Source organism: Crinia signifera, chromosome 11, assembly GCF_055691185.1.
Source record: "Crinia signifera chromosome 11, ASM5569118v1, whole genome shotgun sequence".
In the NCBI taxonomy this organism is placed as follows: Eukaryota; Metazoa; Chordata; class Amphibia; order Anura; family Myobatrachidae; genus Crinia; species Crinia signifera.
In genome coordinates this window covers 29,989,921-30,003,024 of record NC_139227.1, presented here as the reverse complement: position 1 = coordinate 30,003,024, position 13,104 = coordinate 29,989,921, and the positions used below count along the sequence as shown (strand labels likewise).

Genomic DNA, 13,104 nt, shown 5'->3' with positions numbered 1-13,104 from the left:
ATGATGGTGCGCTATGGGGTATATGCGCTATCCCCGTGCGCTAAAGCAGGGGATAGCGCTTCCCCTCAGTTATCATACCCGCTGTGCGGGTACTTTAACGGCGGCGGTGCGGGGCAGGAGGGTTAACGTATAAGCGTTAGCTGCTGCAGAGCTCCGGGCTAATACCTTATTTATTAATTAGATGGATGGCCGCGCGCTCCTCTGTTTTACGTAAGTGCATATCGCCAGAATTATCTGGCGCTGCGGGGCTCTCCTGCTGTCTTATTCGCCGTTTGCTTGTCTCCGGCGTCTGCAAATTCAAACTGCGCATGCGCCGGGTACACAGCATCCCCGGCGAACATTACCCGGCGCATGCGCAGTTTGAATTTGCAGACGCCGGAGATCAGCAAGCGGAAAACTGCGCATGCGCCGGATACACAACGCGAGACCAAGGTATCCGGCGCATGCGCAGAAGACGCCGCCGGACGCCAACGCATCATTCGTTATGGGAGGGAGCGTATCCCCGGCAGGAGGGGATAACGCACTCCCATAATGTGCAGGCAAGTGATAATACATTCGGGCGAAAGGCAGGTTCTCTTCACCACGATAAAGTGGTGAAGCGAACCTGCGCCCTTAAGGAACGCTAAAGTAATATTAATAAATCTACCCCTGTGTCTGATAAAGGAGCCTGTGTGGGCTTAAGGCAGTTTCTTTGGTCTTACTGCCCTCTCTGTCCTACCTTGCCACTGGCTTAAGGTGTAGTCCATATAGTGCCTAAATTACAGTAGATTTTACTTATCTCTGCACTGTATTTCTGCTGTATATATGTGTGACTGCTTGTGCTAGCTTTACTGTACTGCCTTTCTCCTCCTTAAGTGTATACCTATCACTATAGTTCACCTGGGACCAGGTGTACTGGGGAGCTGTGTACTGTAATAATAGTCACTCATATAAAAGGGTCCCTCTCAAAGCATAGGGCCACACGTTGGGCTGATACCTCTGTTGTAGCTAGGATAACAGAACAGCTTCTCCCAACACTGCATTCATGTGGATCATGTGCAGCGGGTCTGTCAGATCAGCCCATTAATATCACAATGGCCTCTGTGCTGTCTTTTCTAGTCCTGCTGATCCTGCACCTGATCCTCAGGTTCAAGAATCGCCATGGCCGGCTTTTTCCCAATTATTGGGTACATTAGTGGATCGCTTAGCTCCTCATGCTCCCCTGCCTAGTACACAAACCCCCCCACCATGAGATGGATTCCTTGGCTAGTACTGTGCAGGCCTTAACTCAGTACCCTAGCAGTGCAAAAACGACCTCCTGTAGCTAGCCAGCTCTCTGGAGGTGCTTCTCAACCATCTTCGAACCACAGTGGTCCTTCTACAAAGAAACAGGTGGTTGATAAATTGGAAGAAGATATCTCTGGTCCCCTCCAGATGTATATTGCATCTGGGGGCATTGTTGGACTCCGAGGCTCAGCGTCTCCTTCTGCCATTGGACAAGTGTCGCCTGCTGCAGAATCAGATCTGTCGTTTTCTTCAACCGAACAGGGTCATGGTGCATCAGGCAATGCAGATTCTATGCCTCATGGTATCAACATTCGACATGGTCGAATGGGCACAATTCCACACTCGTCCCATGCAGAAGCTGATCCTAAATCTATGGGATGGTCGACCACAAAATCTCAAGTCTCACACCATTGGTACGTTCCTCCCTGGCCTGGTGACTCAACGAAGCTTACCTCACGGAGGGTCGACCATTCTGCATTCCACAATGGGTCCTCCTCACCACAGACGCCAGTCTGACGGGGTGGGGGGGCCGTAGAAGAATCCCAATCCTTGCAAGGAAGATGCACCCTGGAAGAAACCTGCCTGTCCATAATCATTCTGGAGCTGTGAACAGTCTTTAACGCACTACAGTTGACGCAGAGTCTTCTACAAGGCAGACCAGTCCAAGTCCAATCATACAATGCAACCACAGTGACGTACATAAATCGCTATGGCGATACCAGAAGCATAGGAGCCATGAAGGAGGTAACAAAGATCCTTCAGCAGGCCAAGTGCCATGTACCAGCAATCTCAGCGGTATTCCTTCCTGGAGTGTTAAATTGGGGAGGTAGACTTTCTAAGTTGCCAAGATGTACATCCAGGGGAGTGGTCTCTGAATCCCAAAGTGTTTTGGTTGATTGTCAAGAGGTAGGGCGAGCCAGAAGTGGATCTCGTAGCGTCTCATCACAACCACAAAGTGCCCCTGTTCGGATCCAGGGATCCTGGAGCAATGTTTACAGAAGCTGTCTCCATTCCATAGAGATTTCGGTGTCTGCTCTGTCTGTGTGGTTTCAGAGACAAATTACCTCTTTACCTGACGTGCGTACCATCTTTCAGGGGGTACTGCAGGTCCAACCACGATACACACCTCCGATTGCTCCTTGGGATCTCTCTGTAGTCCTGGTGGCACTTTCTGAACCCCCTTTTGAGCCTTTAACATCTGTAGAGTTGAAATGGATGTTGGCTAAGGTGGTTTTCCTCCTCACAATTGCTTCTGCAAGTAAGGTATCAGATTTAGGGGCATTATCCTGCCGCTCTCCGTTCTTAGTGTTTCATCAGGACAGAACGGTCCTGCATACAAAAGCCTCTTTGTTTGTGTCCAAATTCCATATAAATCGGGAAATTGTGGTTCCGGCCTTTAATTCTTCAAACCTGACTTCTAATGAGAAGTTGCTGGATGTAGTGCTGGCTCTTCAGATCTGCGTCACTCGCACTGAAACAATCAGACGTTCTGATTCTCTGTTTGTCCTCTCTGGATTTCACAAACGTGGGTGGCCAGCTCACTAGCAGACTATAGCTCGCTGGATTCGACTGGTCATTGTTCACGCTTATGTGAAGGCTGCTCTACCTTTGCCTTCTTCGATTTTGGCTCATTCCACCAGGTCTGTTGGTCCCTCGTGGGCTGCACATCATGGAGTTTCTGCTGAACAGTCGTGCAAGGCGGTGGTCCTCGGTCCATACGTTTCTGAAGTTCTATGCCTGTGACTCATTTGCTTCTCAAGATGCTTCATTTGGTTGCCAGGTTCTTCTGCCCCCCCCCCCCCCCCCCCCCCCCCAGGCGTCATCCCTCCCTTTAATTATATGGCTTTTGGACATCCCCAATATCTTTCCTGTGGTACCAGGGACCCTGAAGAAGAAAAGAGGAGTTATGGTAAACCTTTCTTCGAGGTTCCTGGGACCACAGGCCACCCACCCTGATGCACCGGTTACAATGGGGACATATGCGACCTTGGTCACCGGTCCCTTTCCTCTATGTAGGAGTGAATGTACTGTTGTGTCCATAATCTGTCCTCTTTCCTTCTCTGCTTCCTGCTTGGACTTGCTACCAAACTGTGGGTCTTGTACTAGGAGGTGGGTTATAGGGGAGAGGAGCCAGGCATGCTGGGAAGCCTAAAAGCTTTGGAGATTGGTGCCTGGTCTTCTGTATCCGCCTACAACCCCGATGTCTTCCTTGTGGTCCCAGGAACCTCGAAAAAAAGGGAGTTGCACAAAGGTAGGTTTACCAAAACTCCTCTTTTTTGGGATACAGTAAACTGTTGAGATATCAGTCACCGCATAGTAGAACACATTATAAAATATATGTTTTTTTGCTTGATTTCGATCAATGTGGTTGACTAGTGGTATATTTATGGACCAGTGAGAGCATTAGTATAACTTGCATAGGTCTGCTGCTGCCACCTAATGTTCACACTTATAATTGGTTTAGCTTACTTTTTAAAGGCTTGTCCTGTCTTTCAAGTTCTGTTAGAATGCCCATGCACATGAGTTCCAGACTAGATAGAAAAAAAATATATAAAATTGCGAAGCCATAGAGGGGCTCTGTTCATGGAGAAGGGAAAAGCCCTTTATCAGTGATAGACAGGGCTTTCCACTTCTTCAGCAAATCACAGAAACCACCAGGGGTTGCCCCTGAACAGTGTAGATAATCGCATACAGTAGTATAGCGAGGGCGATTCATAGATGTATGGAAAGCTCAGCTCTGTCTCCTCCAGTGTCTGGCGCTCTGTACTGTAGAGAGGTGACCCCCGCTTCCCCACTCTCTCTGTGCCTGAAAGGCTTTGTTGTAAAGATGCCTTTGCATGAATTGTTACTTACCAGAGATATATCGCATCGTACTAATATGATATATAGCAAAAAGGGTACAGTACTTGTGTATTATCCCGGGCACCCATCGCATCGCATACCACTAATTAAGGTATGCGATGGGACCTGATTTGATGGTTTCCAGGGCCGACTATACAATTTTAATATCGCGTCGCATCGCATGCCATTATAATGGCATGCGATGCGACACTATTTCACATTGTACAGGCACTGATGTCTGATTCCTATGTTAAATGCACCCACAGACCCGATTTTCAATTGTACACCCACCCTGACGGGTGATGACTATGTGAAATGCCCCCCCATTGTTAACGCCACCCCAGTTTCAACGCCAACCCGAAGCGTGGCGCGCACAGCGGTACGCGTCCTCCGACCTTTTCATACCCCCACTATCCACGTCGGCGTGGAGTTGATTTTATATAGTGTGGCGAGCCACCGAGCCCGAAGCGTGGCGAGCGCAGCGGAATACATGCGAAGTAATCCGTGCCACCCACAGCGGTATAGTGGGTGGCGGTATAGTGTAGCGTATCAGCGGTATAGTGGGTGGCGGTATAGTGTAGCCTATCAGCGGTATAGTGGGTGGCGGTATAGCGTAGCGTATCAGCGGTATAGTGGGTGGCGGTATAGCGTAGCGTATCAGCGGTATAGTGGGTGGCGGTATAGTGTAGCGTATCAGCGGTATAGTGGGTGGCGGTATAGTGTAGCCTATCAGCGGTATAGTGGGTGGCGGTATAGTGTAGCGTATCAGCGGTATAGTGGGTGGCGGTATAGTGTAGCGTATCAGCGGTATAGTGATACGGAGTCCATGTCGACTTGGGAGATAAAAAGTGAAAAACTCATGTCAACACATGAAATAGGTCCCATAACCATGTCCCCTTATTTCATGTGTCCACCTTTAGTGGTCGACCTAACATACCCGCGTAGAATGACCCCTCGGATAATCTGTCCGGTTGCCACTGCTCGCTAGAGCGATGCCTGGCGCCTTTGCACTACTTGACTAATTAATTGCAATATTTATTGTAAGGAACTTCTGTACATTTGTTCCACCTCCGTATCCCTTGACTGATCTTTCTAGTCATCTGGCTTCATTAATCATCGTTATTGTTCAATTGTATGGTGCCCAGATTCTGTAGTGGGTGACACATGGTGCATATTAGAGGTGGGTAGAGTTGAGTAGAACAATAATTGCATGGATCTTGTTAACTGAACAAATCGAGAGCAGAATGATTTGCCATGAGACATAATGAGGGACACATACATTGGACGGTCAGCAGGCCGACATGAGGCAGAAGGTAGAGAGTACCCTGCCTGCATGAGGAAAGAGTTACATCTTGTGGGGAACCCCCCCCCCCCCCACTCTGAAGACAGAAGTCATAGACTTTTTCACTTCACCTTGCAATGTACACTGCCCTGACAGAGGTATTATAGAGGTGCCTAAATGCTACATAACAATATGTACATACTTGGTTCCGTGTCCCCTCCGACAGTAGAGACTTATCAAAACCTGTACTTATTCCAGTTACAAAGGTTCTAAAGGCGATAGTCTCGTTTACAAAGGTTAATAACTGCTCTAATCTCCCTTAAAGAGGATTTAACCGCAATCGTCTCAGTTATAGAAGTGTTTATTCTCAGTTAAAGTTACAGGTTTGACCGTCGCACTAACAGAAGTTTTTTGGTGCAAAAAAGCCAAGACCTCGCAATTCGTCCCAGTATTCAATGTTTCCACTTATCCCATGCTGACTGTATTAAATGTGATTTGTCATAATATAAATATTATTTTGAGGCCCCATTGCTCACCTTTCTTGATCCCTTTCCGTATTACCCTACAGAACTGTACTAATGCAGTTACTGCTGTAACACTGATACACAGTAAGTACCCTATTCAGTCCTCTTCTTACCGGCATAAAACTTTCTGTGCTTTCCTCACTACTAATAAACCATGAAGCTAGACTACCAACCTGCTTTGTACCAATACTATTGTAAAGCGCAACGGAATCTGCTGCGCTATATAAGAACCTGTAAATAAATAAATAAATAGTGATGGAGGTTTCAGAAGTTGATCCTGTGACAGAGAGAGGGTGAATATTGTGACACACATGAATTTTATACACCATGGTAACATTGGGAAGGCGAGTATAAAACGTGATACAGGTTGAGTATCCCTTATCCAAAATGTTCGGGACCACAAGCATTTTAGATGAGGGATTTTTGCGGATTTCGGAATATTTTTATTTCTTCTACGATCCCCATGGCAGCCATAACACTGGGTTATCCCTGCCTCCTTCTAGTCTAGACAGGATGTTTTTTTTCCAAGGACCACCCACTTCAGGTATAATACCCCTCGTCTCACCCTCATGTGTGTCTTTTTCTCCTGTCTCCATTTCAGCTAGATAGATGTAGTGTAGTTCTATAATTTGTTTGTTTTTCCTACATGGGCTTACCTAAAGATCTGGGGTGGCCCCACGGTGGGAAGTAGCGTACAGTGGAGTGTGGCCTATTCAGATTCCTGCCACTGGTACCAGGGCTAAGGGAGTGTGGTCTGTTTGGAGTCCTGCCCTAACATTATGTGGGACTGCATCTCTAAGGACGATTCTGCAGAACCCTGACCGACAGCGCAGTAATCACTGGGGTGTCATGGAGTTGAGCTCTGACACCCCATTCTGGCGCTAGTCTGCTCGTTTTTGTCACCTGGAAGGCTGCACAGTACGCATAACAATGGTGCTTCCCGTCCACACTGCGGCAGTGAACTCCGGGACCGGAAGTGGTCCCTGTTACTTCCGGCGGCGGTTACTGGAAAGTGTGACCACGGGGAAACTGAGACCAGGCACAATAGTTCCGCCCAGCAAGTTGTGAGCGGCCGGAACTAAAAAAACTCAGTAGTCGTTTCCCAGAGAACCCATTTGCTGGATGGACAAGTGGGGATTTAAGCTTCAAAGCCGTGCACAGTGTAGTGGAAGCTCTCCTAGCAGCAAGCTGACTACATGTGGCTGTGTTTCTGTATTCAGTGTCCAGCCCAGGCTGGGTTCCTAGATGAAGGAGGATATTCCTCTGAGGAGATAGAAGAGCTTGATGAGGGTTCAAGTGAAGAGGCTGGTGAATTTAAAGATAAAAGTAGTGCATTTAACCTTGAATTGGTGGAGAGTATGTTGAAAAATATTTATAAGGCGATGAAGTACAAAGAAGAGGTATTGGAGGAACCTGATGTATTTTTTGAAGATAGAGCTAAGAAGGGAAGGTGTTTCCCGGTTCATAAAGTAATGAAAGATCTAGAATCCCAAGAATGGATCAATATGGATAAAAGACCAGGGAGACTTCCAAGAAATGAAAAAAATGTTCCCTTTTTAAGGATGAACAATTCCTGGGTTGGTGTGAAATCCCTATAGTAGATGCGGCAGTGGCAGAATTAACATCTAGAACAACCATATCCCTGGAAGATGGGGCAGCGCTCAAAGATCCAATGGATAGAAAACTGGAAAGTGCTCTAAAAGTTACATATATCTTCAGCAGTATCTTTGGAGTCTGGAGTAGCTGTAGCTTCAGTGGAGAGAGCTCTAAGCTAATGGGGTTCAGAGTTGTGAAATGATGTGGAAGATAGAATATCTAAGCAGTACCTGTTAAGAAATATACAAATTATGCAACAGGCTATTGAATATATATGTGAGGCTTCATCACATACTGCCACGTTCTCGGCCAGATCTATGGCAGCGGGAGTAACGGCGAGAAGGGCCTTATGGCTAAAAGCCTGGAGTGCAGATGCTCATTCCAAGAATAGATTAACCACTTTACCGTTTGAGGGGTCATTCCTATTCGGTCAAAAATTGGATGCTATGATCCAGAGAATATCTGGTGGAAAATCAGTAAGATTACCACAAGATAAGAGGAACCGATTTCCTATACCCTATTCTTCTAAAGCGCAATACAGTAAAGCACAATACAGAGAAGGTAAGACCTATAGGCCAGGTCGTAATTATTACAGAAGAGGTAATACAGGTGTCTCACTTCAGTCATTTCGGCAGTCTAACAGAAGAGGCACAAAACAATGACTATGCCTGGAGCTCGTCTTTCAGCTTTTGCAGAAGTTTGGGAAAGGTCGGTAAAAGACACATGGGTAACCAGAATTATAAGAGAAGGCTACAGAATAGAATTTCAAAAATCCCCCAGGAACAGATTTTTAGAATCAAGAGTTCCGAAGACACATGAAAAGAGACAAGCTATGATGTTAAAAATCCAACAGTTGTTACAGTCAGGAGCAGTGGAACCGGTGCCTGTATTTCAGTACAAAACAGGATTTTACTCAAACCTCTTCTTGGTGGAGAAGAGTACTGGGGGATACAGAATGATCCTCAACTTAAGAGATCTAAATTTGCTGATAAAAAACAAAAATATTTTAGATGGAAACACTGACATCAATTGTGATGGGAATAAAGAAAGCAGAATTCCTCGCATCTATAGATCTGAAGGATGCGTATTATCACATTCCTATAGAGGAGGGAAACGGAAGATTCCTGAGGTTTTCTCTATTAGGGATACATTACCAGTTCAGATATCTGCCATTTGGACTCAAGACTTCTCCCAGGGTATTTACAGGGTATTTACTCTGATTGCTCGACTAAGAGAAAAGAATGTACAAATTTGGCCATATCTAGATGATTTATTAATAGCAGGAGATTTAGCAGAGGAAGTTGAAGAAAGCTTAAAATTGACTACGAGTTACCTTCAGGCCCATGGTTGGGTAATAAATGCAGAAAAGAGCCAGTTAATACCTACTCAGAAGATTCCATTTCTGGGAGTAATAATAAACACTCAAAAATTCACAATTGTGCTGTCACCAGAGAGATGTCTAAATATCCAGAAGACAGTGAGAGAAATACAACAAGAAGAAAAGTTCCAGTTAGACCTCGGGGTCTGATTATTAGGTATGATGGCATCAACCATTCGAATAATCCTTTGGGCTCAGTGGCATATGTGGATACTACAATGGCGACTTCTACCGTTTATAAGAAGAGATGGCAACTAGGTATCTATTCAGTTGGACTGGAAGACCAGAAGGTCCTTTCAATGGTGGTCAAAAGGTCTCCAGACCAAGGTGACGAGTCTGGTGTTACCAAAGTTATTGATCCTTACAATAGACGCCAGTTTATCCGGTTGGGGAGCTCATGTCGGAGATGTAACAGTCCAAGGAAATGTGTCATGGGAAGAGAGTATGATGTCATCCAATATGGGAGAGATGGAAGCAGTATGGAGAGCAATGATGGCACTCAGAAAGGTGTTATACAAATCGCATCTCAGAGTAATGTCGGACAATACTATAGTGGTTGCACACACAAACCACCAAAGTGGAACCAAAAGCAGAGCGTTGTTTCTGGTGGCACAGAAGATCATGGTATGGGCAAAGAAGAATCTGAAATCAATATCAGCAGTTCATGTACCAGAAATACAGAACACGATTGCAGAAAATAATTACTACCAGGAGAGTGGGAACTGAATGCAGATGTTTTCAGACAGATTGTGAACAAATTTGGAGCTCCAGAGATAGACCTGATGGCGATCAATACCAACAAGAAGGTGCCAGACTTCTACTCAAGGTATTATCATCACAAAGCTCTGGCAATAGATGCCTTTTCAATAAAGTTACAGTTCTCCCTGGGGTATGTGTTCCCACCATTTCCAATGAGTGCCAAAGTGTTGAAAAAGACACACATGTAATGAGAATGACTTTACTGACCAGAGTAGATCTTCTTCATCAAGGTCCTATCATCCAGACCAGGGATCGTTATGCCTCAAGGTTTGGAAATTAAGCGGCAAATGCTAAGACAACAAGGTGTTTCTGAGCAAGTCGTGGAGATGTTATTGAAGGCAAGGAAGGGTCTTCACGTGCATACTACAGAGTATGTAGAAGATTTATGATGAATACTGGTTGTGTTAAAGATTTTAAATTGATACCAACTACTCAAGTCTTACAATTCTTGTATGAAGGATTTAATTTAGGATTGGCAGTAGCTACAATCAGGTTTCGGCATAAAGTGTCCTGCTAGACAGGTGTTTAGCAGGACTTGTCTCTAGCCCTAGACCCTGAAAGGAGAGCATCATAAAACCAGCTAGGCTACTGCACAGTGACGGAGGGATAAAACCCTCTATTTCTGCAGCTTTCTTATTGGTCTGGACCAGGGCTGTTGATGTACTACACATCCCAGCATGCCTTGCATCTGTTTCAGCATGGCCAAATAGTAAAACTAAGGCAAAGCATACTGGGATGTGTAGTCCATCAACAGCTGGAGAGCTTCATATTGCCCATCCCTGGACTCTAAACACACGTCTCTGCTGCTAGAGGCTTGATGGTAACAGTTGGTCTCCCTGTCTGCTCAATATTGTATAGTAAAGCTGTTTTTTGACACCCTGGATTTTTCTATTCTCCAGCTACCTCTTTCCTCCATATAAGAATACATTCTCCCATCCTCCCAGTGCGATCTCTGTGATCACCCAATTTCTGTAGCTTTTTGTTTTGTTTCATTGTGACAAAAATACTGCTGATGTCATCTGCATGGAAGTGGCTGTCATCTCTGCCTTTTGTGTCATGTAACAGGCCCACATAGTAAGTGAGTAAGATGTGACGCTAAGCATAGCTCTCCTCTCTGCGTTGCCACCGCCAGACCCTGACCCTCACCCACAGCTGATGAGATAACTCTCGAGCACAGAATATCTGTACACTGCTGAATCACAGGTCTGCAGAAAAAATCATGTCATGTGCTGGCAGTGTACTCGCCCAGCATGCCTGGCTTCTGGTGTTCATGTAGGAAAAAGCTTTCTGCTTTATGTTCGGTTATTGTGCCTAATTCCGATGGGTTGGGATCGTTAGGTCGGCAGCAACTAGGTTGACATGGGTCTAGGTCGACATGGGTGTAGGTCGACAGGACATTAGGTCAACATAGGCAAGGTCGACATGGGGTTTTTCACTGTTTTTTGACCCGACTGTCGACATGGAGTGCACCACATCCCCTTGCGATACTTCGGGCGTAGTAGCACTATTTTATTCTCCCACCGCGCCTTAGTGGATGTTAGGGCATGTCGGCTCAAAGAAACGGTGAAAAATCCCATTTCGCCCTTTTTTGTCTGCCGGCCTTGCCCATGTCGACAAATGACCTGTCGACCTTGCTGCCTGTCGACCTAGTTGCTGTAGACCCAATGACCGTATCCCGTTCAGTTGTGGTTGCGAGTGGCTATTGTACGCACATAGGGCCATGCTTTCTTCCTGCGCCTGCGTCTGAGCTGCACTCACACACACAGGGATTTGAATTGTGATGGTTGTCACACCAAGTAATTTGTTGCAAAGTAAGTGACTGGTAGTGTTTGGGGGGGTGGGAACGGGGAGTGGTTTGGGCATCCATAAATTAGCAGTTGTGATCCTACTTGGTACCGGAGAGGTCTCTGCATCCCAGGAGAGCTGCTAGCCCACACGTCTACAGAGGCCATTACACTCAGTGTGATAACCTGATTTGCAGTGATGGTACCGATGTATCAGCACTGGTACGCCCCCAGACAGAAATGATGCAGCAGTGTGCATCCCATATAATCGCATTTGTGTATGGTAAAAGATAGCAACAGCAATCACAAGAACCACCACCTCTGAATTCGCCCATAGTGTACATTACTGCCTCCAAATATGATTGTTCAAAAAAATATATATATTCTCATTGCTCCTTAAATCTGTCTGTATTTTATTTGTAATATATGCTGTTAGGCGGTGTTGATTGTTCAGCTCTTATACAGTGGTACTGCCAGTGCAACGTTGAATTTAAGTCTGCTGTAATTGCACCCACATTGTGTGTATGGAGGAAAAGGCCTAATTCCGAGATGAGAGCTAATGCTGCCGCAGCTGCGAATGTATCCACAGCGGCAGTGTGATAATATACGGATGTCGCAAGCCGCCTGGATTTGTATTGCGAAACTCACTGGCAACTTTGTGAGCTCCTTTGGCTGCTTACGAATATCGAACTTCTGAGTAGAGCTCTGATCACACAGCACAGCGATAAGAAGTGAGGGGCGGGAGTCAGTGTAACACTCTATGGAATCAAAGACGCAGGCTGGGCCATGCCTCACCTGCGCCATCGACACCACTCCCTATAGCTGCCCCCAAATGGTCCCTGGCTGTCATTCACTTAGCAAATCCTCATTGCGACCACTATGGCAGATCATAGCACCGCGCAGATGTGCATTCAGCTGCATAAATATTGGGTTGGGCCCATCGCTGAATCCGTGTGTATGCTGAGCTGTGCATCCATGTGCCCGGACAATCCGACATCGCTACATTTACACAGGCCCTGTGCTTGGTGTACGAGAGAAATCTGAAATAAAAACCTTTTGTGTACGCACAGCTCTGCATATCGCACAGTTCCGTCAACTCGCCCTCTCTAGACTTAGCCAAAGTGCCACCACCCCATGACCATGCTGTTACGCCCCTTCCAATGTAAGCCTTGCATGGGACTTCCAGTACGCTCCACTCTGGAACATGCACAGTGCGAAGACTGTAAATCCCTCTGCAATACTGACTTGTGTTGAGCTCTGCATCAGCCCCCAGTGTCTTTATTGTGCAAGAAAGTCTGTGTGTGTTATTGTGTACTTTGTGATGAAGTCTGTGTTATACCTTGCTGATTCTCAGATGCATGTCTTACAGGTGGATTTACCTAAACGATCAGAATTTGTGCATTCCAACCAGTTCTTCCTTTGTGTATGGAGCCGTTCCCATCGGGGCGAGTATATATGTGATTGGGGACCTTGACACAGGTAACCGCTCTCATCATGAGAACCTGAATTCTATTATTCTTGAGGAGGTTTTTTCTGAAGTTTTTATTTAAGTTTAACTAATGTACATGTGGGATTCGTATAGAGGTGATCAATCTTATGGTTCTGTATGTTGGTGGTTCCCCCAGGGATAGCACAAATGTGTCCTCATACACTGTTGCTCAAGAATAGCCCAGC

At 46.0% G+C, this 13,104-nt stretch overlaps 1 protein-coding gene across 1 annotated transcript in view; it reads left to right on the top strand.

The window, feature by feature from the left end:
* GAN (gigaxonin) overlaps window positions 1-13,104 on the top strand; it is a 55,779-nt gene that overhangs the window by 29,968 nt on the left and 12,707 nt on the right. The window contains 1 exon segment of the mRNA XM_083164998.1: window positions 12,800-12,909. Coding sequence (XP_083021124.1) covers window positions 12,800-12,909 — 110 coding nt within the window.